The 17,725-nt window shown below is 31.6% G+C and overlaps 1 protein-coding gene across 5 annotated transcripts in view; it reads right to left on the bottom strand.

Annotated features, from left to right (window-relative positions):
* Positions 1 to 306: 306 nt before the first annotated feature.
* GULP1 (GULP PTB domain containing engulfment adaptor 1) overlaps positions 307 to 17,725 on the bottom strand; it is a 260,971-nt gene continuing 243,552 nt past the window's right edge. For 3 of the 5 annotated variants that reach the window (XM_070045848.1, XM_060301474.2, XM_060301475.2), the window contains 4 exons: positions 14,096 to 14,320; positions 12,233 to 12,371; positions 8,178 to 8,272; positions 307 to 2,205 (listed from right to left, as the gene is read on the bottom strand). In XM_070045848.1, coding sequence (XP_069901949.1) covers positions 2,134 to 2,205; positions 8,178 to 8,272; positions 12,233 to 12,371; positions 14,096 to 14,320 — 531 coding nt within the window. In that variant the 3' untranslated portion in view covers positions 307 to 2,133. The remainder of the gene's footprint in view (positions 2,206 to 8,177; positions 8,273 to 12,232; positions 12,372 to 14,095; positions 14,321 to 17,725) is intronic. The other 2 variants (XM_070045849.1, XM_030850043.3) reach the window with 1 other exon arrangement.

Raw genomic sequence — 17,725 nt, forward strand, 5'->3', positions numbered from 1 at the left:
TCTGGTGAAAGGAACCAAACTATGACCTCTCTCACCAGCAGGATGAAATCCATTGTTTTCACAACTGAATTATGTTTGATCATAAAGCTAAAAAGTGTGTGGGTTGTAAGAAATGAAGTTAAAGTCTTTTTCTGCTTTCTTCTTTCTCTTTCTGTCTTTCTTTTGGCACCAATCTATGACCAGGAAAATCTGGCATGAAATTAGCTTCAGAATGTGTCTAAATTAATTAGAGGTTATTTAATGAGTTATATATACAAATATAAATTATACAATTTAATTTATTTAAAATCATTTATTCTCAGCAAAATCAAACATATCATTGAGTTTACATAGAAATACAATTTGCAACTGTATCTTCATAAAAATGCACTGGTGAAATAAATGTTCATAATTAATGACCAATTATATACTATTTAATCATGCCAGTAGCAGAACTGATTACCATTGAAAATTGGTACAATAACGTATTTTAAATGTGCAAAGTACTCTATTGTGTTACCATTGATAATAAATCGCCACTAAATATATACCTATTACACAAAGCTTTATAAAGTACAATAAAAATACAAATTCTATCTGTTAAAAAAAGCCATTGATATGGCTTCTAAACATCCTTATTATACAAATTTCGAAATATTATATGACAAACAAAATTATAAAGACTCTTCTTTATGAAACATATACTACCCTCTAATTAAGGTACAACTTAGCAGATAACAGAAAGCAAACAAGAAGGCTTATATACACCACAGAACATTATGGAGATACATACAAATATAATATTGCATAAGCCTATTTGATTTCTGTTCCTAGTGAAAATGTACCTTTAGCACGTGAAGAAAATTCCCATGACTAAAGGAAAAGAAACATTTTTGAGATCTACCCTCAATCTAAGCTCATATTTTCATTAATTTAATTTTTTTTCTTATAATGTGATGAACCAAATTATAAATTTGACCATAAATTTTGCTGCACTCAGTACAAATTACAGTCTGTTACATAATGGGCAAAGGTGTAAGAAACAAACCTTTTTAAAAGTCAGAGTTCATCAGCACATCAAGAATCAGCTGCAAGAAAATGTTATTGTTCATGTTAAAGACTAAACTGAGCAGCAATTTCATTTTTGTGAAAAATGAGATTCTGAGTTTAACAAAACAGATACAAATTAAATTTGCTAAATAATGTTGATAATTCATAAAGAACAGGTGCCATAGATTTTTAACAGTATCAAAACTAATGGGTCATCACAAAATAAACTTTGGTGAGAAAATATCTTTATCGAAGGAGAAAATATAGGAAGGATAGTCTTATTCAGTTCAGAAAAAATATATTTGGTAAAGTATATATGGGTAATAGATACTGCAACTATAGACAGCATATATTCCAAATGTTTTTTTCAGAAACTTCAGATCAGATGATGTTTAGTAATGTAACTTATCTCATTAGAAATTAAATTTTATTTTAAGTGTAATATTTAGAGTGTAGCTGATAACAATAACTAACATTATTACCTTGCTTATACTAATAAGTACTCTAAATACATTTAGTTTAATTATTATTGGAATTTATATTTTTGTTATTTTACCTGCTAAAATGATCTGGTGGTATTATATTCAAAGTTTACATTTTCCGAATAATATGAACAACATTTCACACATAAAATGACATCTGTCTAATGAATGGTAACATGTCTATTGGTTTGAATATAGAACATATTTAGTTTGGCATTGGTGTATCTCTTCAGGACTCTGAAAGGTATCTTTAAGGTATGGCTTTTGGGAAATCAGTAATAAACTAGCATCCTAGAGAATGAACTTAAATTTGAAGAAGCTAATTGTTTAGAGCTCAGACACAGGCAGATATTTGGATAATTTGTCTTTCAATTATAAATTCTTCTACAAACAAACAGAAAGGAACATAAAAGTATGATTTACTTTACAGTGAGTTGTTTTTAAAACAAAATGCTACAGTTCAACAGTGAAAGTATGAGGAAATTTTACTGAAATAATTTTCAGAAAGTTATGAGATTCAAAAATATATTGGTACATGTATAATACCTGTCATAAGTAATAATGAATAATAGATATGTATACAAAACAAATTTAACAGATTCAAGACCTCTTGTTCTTGACATCAGCACCTGCTGTCTAACGGGTCGAGACAAAATACTGTGCCTTCAAGAGTTAGTCCCATTTTGAACCCCTCCTGCAAAATAAAGTAAAATCATTAAAATAGGAAATGCTCATAGCAAAAAAAAAAAAAAAAAACAACCCATAAATGAAAGAGAGTATGAGCAGAAGTTGAAATCTTCATGTTTTGATCAACTAAGAAATAATTATATGTCAAATGATGTTGGCTTGTCAAATTTTTATCAAATGCTTTTATACCCGTTAGCATTTTAAATGCTTTAAATATACATGAGGTTAGCACGCATAAGAGATAGAAGAAAACAGAAATATGTGGAATTAAGTAATTTTAAGACTTAAATGTTTCTTTTCAGTGAAGTCTACTTTATGTCATTCTACTGTTGCTTAAATACCTTGGCTTTAAAGGTCAATATTCATATAAGTAAGACAGCTAGACCTCAAGGTGATGACAGCCTGATAGTTTTCACCTTTTCTTCTTGGTTACCACTATCCAGAGCCTGGTAAAATAAATTGCATTGTATTCCCTAAATGCAATGCTGTATCCTATGTGTAACACAGGACTGCAGATCACTTCGCCATGGAGAAAGCTTCCTCTACTAGCCTTGTAGCTGCAAATTATTGCTTTGAATTCCACTCACCTCTAGCATGTTTTAGATGCTTCTAGAAGTTAAATTTCTTTTGATTTATTGAGACCAAGTACCCAATTGCCATGAAAAAAATTTTTTTGAAGATTTTTGAGTTAAAAGTTAGTGGTAATGATGTTTGTCCTTCTCTACTCTCCAGCTCTTTTCTTTTCTGTACAAGGTAGTTGAACTATGGGCCATCTCTGGTCTTATCACCTTCCCCATCCCCATCCTTGCTCATAAAATGAAATGTAGACAAAAGTCTATTCCTGAGGAAAAGAAAATCTCTCTCTAAGAGAAGGCTTTTGTCCTCTGTTCTGCTTTGTGTTTTGTTTGATTAGATGGTATCTACTCGTGTGTTAGCCAATTGCATATCTATTTGCATTTCCTCAAGTTACTTTCATTTAGAACCAGTATTTAATGTACTTACTATAAATCCAATGTAAACATTATGATATAGAGGAAGAAAATCATTACAAAATACAAGCCACACCTTTTTCTCTGTTAATGTTTAAAGAACACTCTTCATTATGCCTAAGCACAAAGACCACACGGCAATGCCATCACTTTAAGGATTTTTCAAAAGTACTTCTCGGTACTTGGAATACAAATTATGTTTAGTTAAGTAAAAGTCAGAGTACTTACCATTGTTTTAAAAGCCTATTCTGGTCACAAGAGAAATATTTTGCCACATGTATGCATATTTTTTTAAACAGCCGCCAAATACTCAGAAAAGTCAATACTTTAAACTGAAAATATTGTAAATAAACTGCTTTTTAAAATATTTTATTTGGATATCTGAGGATCTATGTACTATGTCATCTTCTGGAATATCAGATAGATAGATAGATAGATAGACAGATAGATAGGTAAGTAATGTGGATATATACTACCTTTGGAAAGATTTACCATTGTTTTTTAATCAGTTCATTCTGAAATTAAACCACTATCACTTCAGTTACTCTGAAAATACTATTTATCAATGTGTTATCAGTATATGAAAGGCAGAATAGTAATCAAAGTAAAATAGGGGTCATTGTTTCAACAAAAAATGTTTGTATATCACTTACAAGAATATCTCCATGTTTTTATAAGGATTCTTTAGGAGTCGTCTTAGATTAACTTAATTATCCCTTTTGACAGACACATTGTTATATGGCTCCTTGGTTTTCTTTCCCCTTAAAATTTCCCACACATTTTCTGACCCTTCCTTCCAGGCCTCATTTAGTAAGTCATGACTTAATGCATTCTAAATCCTTCTAAGGTTTCCATATCCTCTTGAATTTTAAACGTCTGAATGAAAATAAGGCTTATTCAACTTACGTAGTGATGGAAACTATCATAAACTCATATCACACAAAATAATGATCTTATTATTGATATATTATTAAAAATATATTTTTATATAAAATACTTTCCCCAATTGCATTTTCTTACTTTGAAACATGGAGAAAAGCATATCAAGGAAGAAAAAAACTCATATGCAACAATTAACATGTTGAAGTATGTCCTTTGAGTCTCCCTCTTTTCTACCTATAAATTAAAAAAAATTAATACTAATATAAATAAATATATATTATATATAACTTATTTAATGTATTAGATATATTATATATAAATTTCTATACTCTTTTTTAATCTTAGCAGAACAAACTTGATTATTTTGAGTCCCTGTAAAACTAATTTGATGATTTTATAATGTTCTATTAATTTTAATATAATTTATTTCCTGTATTTTATAGTTATAAATAAGGTTGACTGTATGTTTTTATGCATAGAGATTTTCCACATTCATAGTTATTTTCTCCTCAGAATAGATTATATTAAAGTTTTTGACATCAAACAGAAATACAAGTATTAGTAACAAATTACTCCCCAAAGGGATGCTGTGAACTGACGCTGGCCCAGCAATGATTTAGAGTGCTTGTTTCATCACAATTTCATTTGCACTCTATATTAGTAAAAAAATATAATGTTTAATTTGCTGGATTAAAATAGCTTTTATAGTTCTTAATTTGTATGTTTTCTTTGATTAGACTTAACATGTCTATAAGTATATAGCCATCTGTGGTCTTATTTTGTGAGCTACACTTTTTAATTTATCTGTTGATTATTTAGTTTCCGAATCATTTGTCTACTTACTTTAATCATGTGTACATGATATAGTTATATTTTTTAAAGAGAAAATTTAAAAGAACTATAGAAGACCTTCTATAGGTGACTATATGTACATATTTTCCTTTTCCTTATAAAAATTTCTTTCCAATTCAAAAGTCTGATATATATATAATTGTATTTCAAAAATTTTAAACTGCCCAAGGCTTCTAAAATTTATCTGAGCATTTGTTGTAGGCTTCAGCTATACATTGATCTTCTCCTAAATTATTAACCAGTTGACTTAATATCACTTAATGCAAAATTCTTTCATTGACTTGTCACTCTCCTTTTTTAATGTATTAAATTATTATAACATACAAGGTACACTTCTGGGCTATCAATACTATTAAACTGATTTGCCTGTCAGTGACATGTACTAAGAAGTTTAAATTATGTCAAATCATATAAGGATATAATTGATTTCAAATAAATATCTAATTTTCTAACAATTTATAAAAACTATGGCTTAACATTTCTGTTTAAATTCTTACATTCATGAGATATTTCTATGATTTCCTCTGAAATAAAAGAGGAAAATTAAAAATCTCACTAGGCTTATTAACTCAATATAGTTTATACAACCCATTATACTGTATTAAGTTTTTACATTATATGCAAAGATAAAAATAGTAGCTAAATGTGTGCATTCAATTAATTAGGCTAACAAGATTAATAACAAAAGTCGTTATAAATTTTAGTTAAAATATTACTTTACTTTAATTAAAGTGACCTTGCAAACACATCGCGTACTAAAAGAAACAGACAAGCAATGAGGTGGACAATGCAATAGTGATTGAGTCATTGAAAAAATAACTTCAAGTATGGGTTATAAAACCTCTTTAAACAAAACTAATAATCAGACATATACATGTGAAACTGCTTTTTGAATATTTATTAAATAAATAAAGCAAATATTAAGGTTTAGCTTTAAGAAGTTATAAGTTGTTTAAAATTATTATGAAAATAGTATACCAACCATCTCTGGCGCTACCCACCATGAAAGCAGAAAAGAATAAAAAAGACATTAAGAGTATATTAGAAATGACAAAAAGAAAACAAAAGCAAAAATACCACAGTGTAACATTATTTGACTACCATACCATTAAATCATTTCAATATAGTGTTTCTCAAACTGGGTTTCTACAAAAATCTGGAGATACAGGCTTATCTTCAAACATCTATAGAAAACATTTGTTGTGTGAAAATCTAAAAAATATTAATAGAAAGTCTTTGTGTTTTGTATAACCTTTGAGAACAAATACTACCACATCAGTGCCCATGTTTGTTTTTGTTCTTACAAAAGCATTAGTCCCAAGGTAGTACAACCATAGTTGGTAAAACTAATGAAAAGGAAAATAAATTTATTTCATATGAAATAAATAAAGCATTCTCACTAAATAATCACGCACTATTTGAATGAAAGTCTCGTAGTATTTTAACTACCGAAAAGATGTGGGGAAATTGTGTCATCAAACAAGATACATGCTGATATCAACAGAAGTATGATGTTGGTGGTTTTAGTTTCAGCCAAATAAAATAATCCATGCTGTTATATTAAAGTTCTTAATCTGAATTTTATTAGGTGTTGTAATTTCGCTTTTATTTAATTTATAAGTTTTGAATTAATAGTTGTATAAGAACTATAAGGATAAAATGTATATAACTTTTTTTGTAAATATTTAGGAAATGTTATAGAAATAGTTTACAGTTTAAGTCAATATTAAGGATTTAAAATAATTTTTCATGCAAAAGGGAATTATAAATCACCCAACTTGAGAAATTTTTGTTTTGACATATTCTTTAAAAACCTCAAGGTATGTTAAACAATCCAACTTTTAAAATGCAGAGGCATTATTATATCTATAATAATAAGGATATTCACATAATACCTAGAAGACTGCTTCACACCTTCAGTCCAAAATCAGTGAAAGGATATTTATTATCTTTCTAGGAAGCAGTGTTTTATCAGTGTTAGAAGATCATAATCCACCCCTCAACTTTTTTTTTCCCAGGAAATGAAGCATAGAGAGTGAATGTATTAACCCAGGCCTAATAAATAAAAACCACTCCATCTCTTCACCACATCTTCTCAATCAGCTTCATATAATTGGTCTCTGCCTGAATTCTTCTGTGTATATATTGTCTTTTTGATGAAAAATAGGATATAATAACTTCATCAAAATGTAAAGGGAAATATAAAGAGAAGACTTTATTATAGTGCTTATAAGACTAATTACTAATCATCGCCCACTGTACAAAGCTTCTAAACCAATATCTTCAAACTTCCAGAACAATTCAGAATTGAAAAAGGGAGAGAAAGGAATGAAAACTCAATTGGACTACATTCTTAAGGAAGCTGTCATTTGGTGTCTGCTGTTTCAGTAAGAGCCCAGAAGTTATGAACTATAGTTACAATGCTTCCTATTATTTTATACCCCTCTTCCTTTGGAATTCTTCGTTTTAGCTCTCAGCTTTATTTATTAATTGAGGTAACATTGGTTTATAACATTATATAAGTTTCATGTGTGCAACATCATATTTCGACTTCTGTACACAGGACAGTGTGTTCACCATCAAAAGTTTAGTTTCTTTTTTTTTTTTGGCCTCTCCTGTTGTGGAGCACAGGCTCCGGATGCGCAGGCTCAGCGGCCATGGCTCACGGGTCCAGCCGCCCCGCGGCATGTGGGATCTTCCCGGACCAGGGCACGAACCTGTGTCCCCTGCATCAGCAGGCGGACTCTCAACCACTGCGCCGCCAGGGAAGGGAAGCTCCCAAAAGTTTATTTTCTGACCATCACCATACAGTTGACCCCCTTTACAATGTTTCTTTTTAAGAGACTGATTTCATTCTTACAATGATTTTCCTTCACCCGTTCACAATTCTGAAATTCATAATTGTTAATTGTTAAGACTGAGATCAAATCTTATAAGTCTAGTGCAATGACCTTTCAATTTTTGGATTTTGAATAATTAACTCATGAAGAATTTATGTTATTTTGTATAAAAAAAAAGAACCATGTTTTTGCCACTGTAAATCGCACCATTAAGAACAAAACACAACGAAACCTTATCCGTAGCATCTGTCTGAGTATTTTTAGGACTAAATGTATGTTATTGTTATTTTAAAGTAATTATTTTAAGTAAGTTGATAACAGTTCAAGGGAAGGGTAGTTTTAGTAATAACATTCTCTTAGTCCCATAGAAAAAAGAAAACAAAAACATTTATGCGCCAATCTGTTAAAATAGTCACCTGCATCTCATCTAATTTTGATTGAATATCTGGAGGGAAATCCCCTGCTCCACAGTTAAATGGGTCAAAAGGTTCTGCTCCAAATAGGTCCCGTTCTAAAAGGAAGAAAATAATTTAGTATATGAAATGACAAGGAGTGAGTTGGGGTGAGTTACGTTTCAAAGGCAGGATTATATAAAGAAGCACCTGCATGACCAAATGAGCCCCTATCCACACATACTTTATGTTGGGCTTTCCTGAGCTTAGACTAGTTAAACACCAACAAGCAAGCAAAGATCCGCTTTTATGACGATTTAAAAACTATTTGGTTACAAAGAATTATTATTCAGAGAGGTTTCTGTGTCTTTAAGTAAGACTTAATATCAAATTCACCAAATATTTGATAATTAATATATTACAATACCTACACTTTACTAAAGCAATTTAAATGTACTAAAATTAACGTATTACTCACTGAAACTTCTCTATTCCATTTATTGATGACTCTGCAACACAATAGCGAAGCAATAGGTAGGACCTAGTAGATTAGGAAGTAGTTTAACTCACAGTTCATGTACTTTAATCTCACCTTTTAGCCAGAAAAAATTTAAGGCACATCATCTCATGTAGTATAAAATCATATCACCTTCCTAGATAACCACAATGAGACAGGTTCTTTAAAAATGCCTCTTTTCCCCCAAACAAATTTCCTTTAAAAAAAATAGCAGTAATTGAGTATCAAAAAGCTCTCTGTGCATATATTTTAAAGTCTGCATTGTTTTTTTAATCATTAAAGAAGTATCAAAGTTAAAATTGATGTTTGTAATTGATAGGACTATGACTTAATTTATGATTTAAAATTCCTTTTTAATTTAAGAAATTTCTTTCCTCTGAATCAATTTAAATGCAGCCTTAACTGACAAAAAATTAAATTATATATGGGCAAGGAAATTTATAATGTATCAAGACTTTCATTTTTCAGGAAACTATATTCTCTAAATTAAATGCTTTGTAAGAAATAATATTTATGCTACTTGAGTTCTATTATATCTTCTAAATCATTGTGACTCCCATTATGAAAGATTCTTGCTTCTCTAGTTACAATTATTTTTTCAGATTCATGTATTAAGTTAATAAATGTAAAATGTTTAGAAGCTCCTGGTTCTGGTAAGTATTGTATAAATAAGAAGGACAATAATTTATCTTCCAAATAAAGACACTTTTAAGAGTGAAAGGAGTGCTACCAAGTTTCACCAGGATGAAGGGTATAAGACAGGGTACTCCTAAACAAATGGGAATTTACTGTCACCATACATATAACTGATGGGTATTATTATTGTTGTCACTATATATTTTCCTCAGTCCGATGTTTATTGTAGGCAATAAACCAGAACTTAGAGAAAAGAGGAACTGTTCTTTGGAGGTGTATCCTGGTTACCACTGTACCACGAACACATCAAGCAATGCTTTACATGTGGTACATGCTTGTCAAAAGAAATGAATTAATAAAGAGGAAATAGAGTTGTCAGGAGGAACAGAGATTCTCATTACACAGGTTTTCTAAAGTTGGGACTCAAAATCACCAGAGATTTCAGATGGGCTTAAGGGATCCTTAACATTCCTGAAATGCAATGCAAAATTTTGTATGAGTGGGCATGTTGTGTTTTTCTGTGAAGAGGTTTAACTTTTATCATATACTCAAGGGTCCACAACTCCCCCACAAGTCAAAAAAGTACTACTTTACATATTAAGTAGACATATCAATACCAGGCAAATTAATAAATATAATAGAGCTCTTTGGCATATTTTGGTCAGCTCAGATGGATCTAAAATTCATAACAAAAAGTCATATAAGTCCAATTTTCAATTTAAAAAGATTTGCTATGTAATTAATGATATGAAAATTATTTAATCTAATACAAGAGCAAAATAAAAAAAATAGGTGATACTTCACTCATTCTTTTGTTTATCCACTAAATATTTATTGAACACATATTATGTGCCATACATTTTGCTAGGCAGTGGATTAAAACAGTTGAGGAAAGGACTTTAGAGTCAAGTGCCTTCCCTCATGTAATTTATAATCAATTAGGAAACATGATATTAAACAAATTAATTAAAGTCTGATACATATTCAAAGATCAAAAATATACTCTGGAGAACTACTAGGGTTCTCAGGCAGTAAGGAGAGAAACTAAGGAACAATCTTGTAGGTTTCTGCTTTTATGTATTTAAAATATAAAGAAAATAAATGAATGAATACATTTAAGATTTCATTAAAAGAAAAAGTCCTATTACTAAAAGCCCACTGGATTACAGTTTTAGACAATCTTACAATTAAAACTGAGTTGAACAATCTGTCCTTAAATTGTTAGTATAGATAGACAAGAAGACGATTGATAGATAAATGACAGATAGATATAATACAGTGGTAATCAGAACTCCATTTCTTTCTATCTATCTATGTATCTATCTAATCTTTCTAATGATATACTGCTGTATTTACTAAACTCTGGCATTTGGGATAGATAGACATTAAAAAATATAGCAAGATATTACTTCAGTTTCTCATTAATAAATCCCTAAAAACCATTTGACCATCTCTACCTAGATTTTCCAAAGGCATTTCAAACTCACTAACATTTAAAAGAGGCTCATCAGTTTCCCCCTCTCTACCTCTCGTTTTCCCATTAACAACATTTGGTCCAAAATCCTGAATCATAATGGAGTTTGAACTTTCAGTTACCATCCTGATGGATTATTCCTTCTAAGTATCTTAAAATCTATTCACTCTTCTCAATTTATATTCTACTTGGATTAAAACCTGACATTGTGGATACACTTCTAATTTATATTTCAAATTCTAGCATGTAACCCAAGTCTAGTGTATGTACTAAACAAATGCCCATTGAATTAAATACATGAATGAGCAAAACACTGATGTAGTCCAAGGAAGTAAAGAACAGTGGTAAAGGAAGAGATCTGGAACACTCTTAAGGACAAAAAATTCCCCATATCAAGATATTGGCAACATTTTCTAAAAACACATGTATATTATGGATTATTTCCTTGAAAAAAATATTTTGCATTGACACAAAATATATTCAGAAGAATTTAAATGTACTATATTTCAACAAAAGTATTGAAATATTTTTGTTCACTGATTTTTAAAGTTCTAATGTTATTACTTTGTATTTATAAATTAGTCCTCTGAAATTTACTGAATACTTAAAATGTGCAATGCACTTTGTTGAGTTCTGCAGGGGAAACAAATAAACTATAGGCTCTGAAGTGCTTTACAGCCTTAAGCTAAAACTTCAGAGTTACATTGAAAACGTCTCAAATGTGAACCAGAGAGGATGCAATAAAGCAAAATATGTAAAACTCTCTTTTCTTCAGTGCCCCTTTAGACCTGATGACTGATCATGGCCACTGGAAACTATTCTTTCACTTTCTGTGACAGGGCACAGAGCAAAATATAGTCAAGACATTGACGATGAACATCTGTTAGATGCTTTCTACTTCGTCAGAGAGACTTTTATGTTCCTTCCAGATATACAGAAAGTAAATCAGAAAAGCAATGCATTTATAGCTTTGTAGATATCAAAGAAAGAACACTTACATAGGGTTAATAAATAAATCATGGAATTCATAGATTTATATATTTCTTTAACTAAGACTATCCATATACTCTATGATAAAAAAATTAAACTGAGTTCTAAATGATTAAAATAATTACCACAGGACTGTTCTTAATCATTAAACAAAACATTAAAAATATAACCCCAACACAATAAACATAACTGTTTTGTAGTATGATGTAACTAAGCCTGTACCAAAATATCATTTTTCATAAAATAGTTTCAAATGCAAATAGTGATGTCTTTAGTAGTATACTCTCAATTATTAAGTAAAATATAAATAACTGAATTTGGCACATATATATAAACATAATTCTTCAGTGATTAAAATTTTTAGTGAGCTTGTTAAGATATATACTTTCCCATAAAGTGCTAATTAAACATTTAAAATGTACACAAATATAGCAAAAATATTGATTTGTTTAGAAAGCTTACTAATCTCGGTAGATCTACTAGGGACTGGAGGTGGCTGCGTGCCATTGCGAGTAGGTATTGAAGACTGGTGTGAAATTGGAGAAAATGGAATCATATCAAAGATGTCAGTGGAGGGAGACTTAGGTGTCACATTGCCTGCCTGCAATGAAGATAACATGAATTAGTATTCCATGTAGAAACATTATAATGCTAAATATTTCATACACATATAAAACATATATAAGCACAAGAAAAAATGCAGTTGAGTCATATGAACTTGCCATTCTGTAAATCAAAAATAGTTACCAAAAAAAAAAAAATAGTTACATATTGGCTATTTCATATGACTCAACCACTTATGCTAAATGCTCATTGGCAAGAAAATTTCTGCAAAAATATTCTCAAAGATGATGGCAAAAATGGTGATAATACTATTCTAGACAGATATAAAAGATATGTTGGATTTTTTGTATATCTAGAAATAATTGCCACTTATATCAGAGAATTGAAAACGTGTTAGAAACTATTTATATAAAACCTTGATTTCAGTAATGTATTTTGCACAAGATTACAAGATTTAGACAGAAATAACAGAACATAAGTGATGAATCTTAAATATAACCATTCAAAAGCGATTGATAATGATTTTAAAAACATTTTAAGGAGTCTATTTTAATTTGTACTTATAACTGTAATGGAGCCAACTATTATATTCATTGCAGTGACTTTTCTTCTTAGAATAAGACTTCATTGTTTTCTACAATAAATAGCTACCTTGTGAAATAAATTATAATCACAAAATGATTAAGTTATCTGGGCCAGTCTGGGCTAGGATGTAATGAAAGAATGAGACAATCATCACTTTGATTGTCATATAGGGAAAAAAATTATTTTATATATATATATCATCTATTGATATAAAAGAAAGAGAATTCCCATTTTGGAGAGAAATAGTGAGAAAAATTTATTTTTCTTATAAGAACATGAATATTGTTTAGAATTGCTTAGAGTGGTTCATATTATAATTTGTGTTCTCAAAATACATTTGTTTACTGATTCACAGATGATGCAGGTAGTGAAGATAAAAAGGCTGATTGTGTGTAAAGAGTGATAGATTGTGTGTAAAGAGTGATAGATTTGCTATTCAGTTAATAAACCTGTTAGTACATTTTTTCATGCAGGAAAATTGCTGTCATCTCCCTTTCTTTAGCAACTTACTTTAACTTTAATGGATAGTCTATCAGTTACAAATACTATCCAAAGACTTGGAGGCAACTTTATCCCTCAGCTCTTTCCTCCTACTCAGGAATGTTGTTCTCCTAATCAGCCTCTCTCTCAAATTCCACTGGCTTCCATCTCTCTCCTCTTTGTCAAGATATAAAGATACTCAGATCTTGACTGTTGTTAAAACAAACCAACCAAAAAGGTCTTTACCCAGTGCCTCTTTACTCCTCTCGTCTCTCATATCTCTTTCCCTTCCCTTCAAAGCTGAGGTCCTTGAAGGAGGTATCACATCTCTTGCCCTTTTACTTCATCCAATCCTCAACTCAGATCATTCCAGACTTTGCTCTTTTTGCTGAACTCTACTGAAAGAGCTTTTGCCAGTCTCAACAATGGCCTAATTTCCCAGTTGTTATATCTGATGGATCTTTGAAAGTACCTGTCCTATTTCATCTTTTTGTGGATTTGGACCACCACTCTCTACTAGAAACTCTCTGAGATCAGATGACCAAAGGATGCAAAAATGGCACACAAGGGCCCCAGATCACATCACATCGATTCAAGACATACCTGATTTTTTTCATTACTATATAAATGGCATATTTTGGCAGAATTAAAAAAATACGTGGGATAATAAAAAGCATTTTCTATTTAGCGAATTACATGAGGTCTTGGGATGCTGCTCTCACTGATTGGCTTGGGAAGGCCACATTTAGAAGGTGGTGGTATTAACAGTCCCAATGATAGTCTGGAATCAGGCGAGTTGACAGGAGTGACAGTAATGGAAGAAATATTTAGACAGGGAGATGAATCATCAGTTCTACGCCAGAAAGAAGGTGAGCATCTCTGAAACCCGTGTTGCTCATGATCAGACATTTTGTGCAGCAGCTGTAAAGGAATGACAGAAAAATATACTAAGGAGAAGAAAGAAGATGTGGAGGAAAAAGAAAAAAAGTATATATGAAAATGTATTAGGATATTTTGTGAAAATGATAAGTACTTTCAAAATAACTTTACTAAAATTAAAACAAATCGTTTGAGTAGATTTTTTCCTATTGCAAGAGTCTTCAGATTCTGGATTGTTTAATTTGATGATTTTTCACTGAAATATTACATTTTTAGGTATTTTAATAAAATATTACATTCAATACGACTTGAGAGGAAGAAAGTGGAGAGAAAAATGACAAATGCCTACAGATTTATTTCTGAGAGAGCCTCTGTGTACTGAGATGGGAAAAAGGAAGGATAGCAACAAGAAAAAAAATGTCAGTAGGAGTAAAGTCTGGTATAAGTTAAGACTTTGTAGAATTTTCAAAAAGGGCTACAACATACATTTTAGATTTAATCCTCAAAAAATTCATTTGAAGTATTAGTAATATTACATCCATATTATAATAAAGATAGGGGAATCAAGGCCCATAAACTCTTTATGAGCTACTCCTGTGTATGTAAGAAGCAAAGCCAAAATTCAAAACAATCTGACTCCAATCATCATGCCCTTTCTATAGGTAGTAAGCTCCAAATGGTAAAATTTTGGGGGGATGGGCAGAGGGAGTTGTCAAGCATCTCAAGTAAATCAGAGAGATAAATAATAATAAGCAACTAGTACACTGTACTGGGTCTGCACATCAGTCTTTGGATGACTTTTGGAAGCTATTTCCATTACATCATGGAAAGCTACTGTCAAGTACTGAACTGGACAGAGCTGAGTGGCCAGATGTCAGAGTGGTCAGTTAAAACAGCAACCAAAATGAAAGTATGTAATAATTGAGCCTTTATTCACTTACAATGATAGTGTAAGCAAGAGGCCAGAAAGAAGGTTCTGGTTCCATCAATGTCCCATTTTTCCCCAGTGAATGGCACTGGGCAAAGGTCAGGAGTATCATTACAGAAGCAGGACAGTATCTCTCTCCGGAGGGAGCCCTGAACACAAGGTTTCTGCTGGTTTTGTTTTGGGGAGGGGGAGATGGGAGTGCAGAGGGAAGAAAAGGGAAAAGAACTAGGAGTAGAAAATACTGAAAACTGAATCCTAGTGGAGAAAAGTATTTTCAAGGCCCCCAAAAGATGAAGCACTTAAGAGAGGCCTTGGTCAAGGGCCTCCAATAAGGAGGGCTCTGAATGCAGGTACCTGGGCTGGGAATGCAGTTAATGCGTAATAGTGCGGCCGGCCTGGGTGGTGAAGGGGGCTGAGTCCCTGACTACAACTCCTCCAAGCAGTGCACTGAATCTGGGGTGAGGAGGGCAGCTTTCTCCCATGAGGCTTGCCATGGAAAGACTTTGTAACTTTGTAGGGCCTAAAGGATTTGACCTGGAGCCAGACTTCTCAGCTACAAGTCACACTGCAGAGATTTTTCAACACTAATAGGACCTGGAGGCAGCCAACACAAATCTGGCTTTTGATAAACCTCATGGTGAAAGGTTGTAACTAAAATTATAGTTAGGAGAAACAACTTTGAAAGAATCTTTAAACTAGGAGTCACCTCTTCACACATTTCAGGAAGCAGAGGGGGAAAGAAGGAAGCGTAAAGTGACAGATTTAAGTTGAGGAAAGAATTCAGTGTGGAAGCAAGTCTCTGATGGTCTGAATTATGTAATTTATCACTCTATTAATATGCATATACAGTTACATAATGATTGCTTTCCCTACTGATCTCTATAGTGATCTATCTATCTATAGAAATGTATACATGTACGCATGTATGTATATAATTTTAAGATCTATTTCATGGTCTATATAATTCACTGTAAACTTTTGTAGTTGGTAGCCACCTTTTACTTAATTATAGGTAAAACTGTAAGCTCCTGGTGGACAAAACTTTGTTTTTCTAAAATAATCTGTATAACATATTAGAATACTTGATATATAATGTCAATGAATATTTATTGTTTAATGTATACTATAGCAACTTTTTTTAACTTAAACTATCAATTGATAAGGATGTCTGTACTGAGTAAAAAATAAAAAGATATTATGTGAAAGTTGTCCTTGGTATCATTTGGCTTATAAATGGGAGTACTCTATATTGTTTTATGACTTGTATTCATCAAAACATCTTTACCAGGTGCCACAAAACAAACTGAAGGCCAACCTAACCTAACCTAAAAGTGCTCTAGTGTTTTATCATGGTGTTAATATTTGTATTCTACTTCCTCTGAGAAAGTATACTTATATAAAAGAAGAATGTATATAATATGAAAATAATCGAATATTTCAATGCCCCAATTAAGAAGTATTTTCACTTTCAAAATGGTAAAGCAGGGCTATCTGTCAATAATTTGGGTATGTAAAGTTTAAAACTCTAACACTAATTATTACAATTTTCCTTTGGGTCATCAGTAATCTAGATTTGGTCAACTAAGATTTTTTGTTTGGGTCACATAGGTCTTTAAAATAAGTTTTGATTCAGTTGCTTACAGGTGAATATTAAGAGGTTGTACATTAAAATCCAGAGAGTTTGTTTAGAAGTTAGAAAATCAAGAAAGTAGACCCACAAACTTGCGTAAAAATAACTGACTGGTATTGAGCAAGTAGCTGTGCCTTCTAAGTTGGTGTCTGCTCTCCAACTCCTCACTCCACCACATGCCCATTTCACACATTTGTTTAGGCCACAGCCTGGGCTCTGCTGACATTTGTGTTTGTCATTGCTAACTTAGAAATAATTCAAGTCAGGGAATTAGATGTTACATCTGATTCCTTATAAGAATGAAATCTAAGTACATAGGCATATTTCAATAGCATCTGATTCTGCACCAAACTATTACACTTATTAAATAAGAATATGTGAGTACAGCCCCTAAATGGCATACGGTGGCATTTTTGGCACTGGATAAATATTTTGAGCAGTGTCTCTAAATTTAAGTGTTCAGGAACTAGTCATTTTTTAATCTTGCATTTTTAAGTGGTTGAGGATACTTATTCTTTTAAGAAATGAAATACATAGTTCAGATGAAAATGGTTTGATATTTTTGTGTTGGGCCTTCTGTCAGTATTTTTACAGATGGCTAGAGACCAAAATTTGGGGAGTTTCCTACAGAAGTTTATGGCGCTACTGTTTAATCCTTTTATGCCCATAATTCTAAGTGCTTTGGTCTTCAGGAAGGTGTACAGCCTCTGAATTATTATACTAAGGGGAATGAGGAATTCTGTGTTCAACAGTTACATGTTAATTATGCAGAAATTATTAGGTTATTAAGACATATTAATAATGAGTGCCCATATTTGAGATTCATAGTTGTTGTAGTTTTACAGCTCTTTCTTTCAGTAAGTAGAGGCTTGGCGCATTAGGCCATGTG

Source organism: Globicephala melas, chromosome 7 (assembly GCF_963455315.2).
Source record: "Globicephala melas chromosome 7, mGloMel1.2, whole genome shotgun sequence".
Lineage (NCBI taxonomy): Eukaryota > Metazoa > Chordata > Mammalia > Artiodactyla > Delphinidae > Globicephala > Globicephala melas.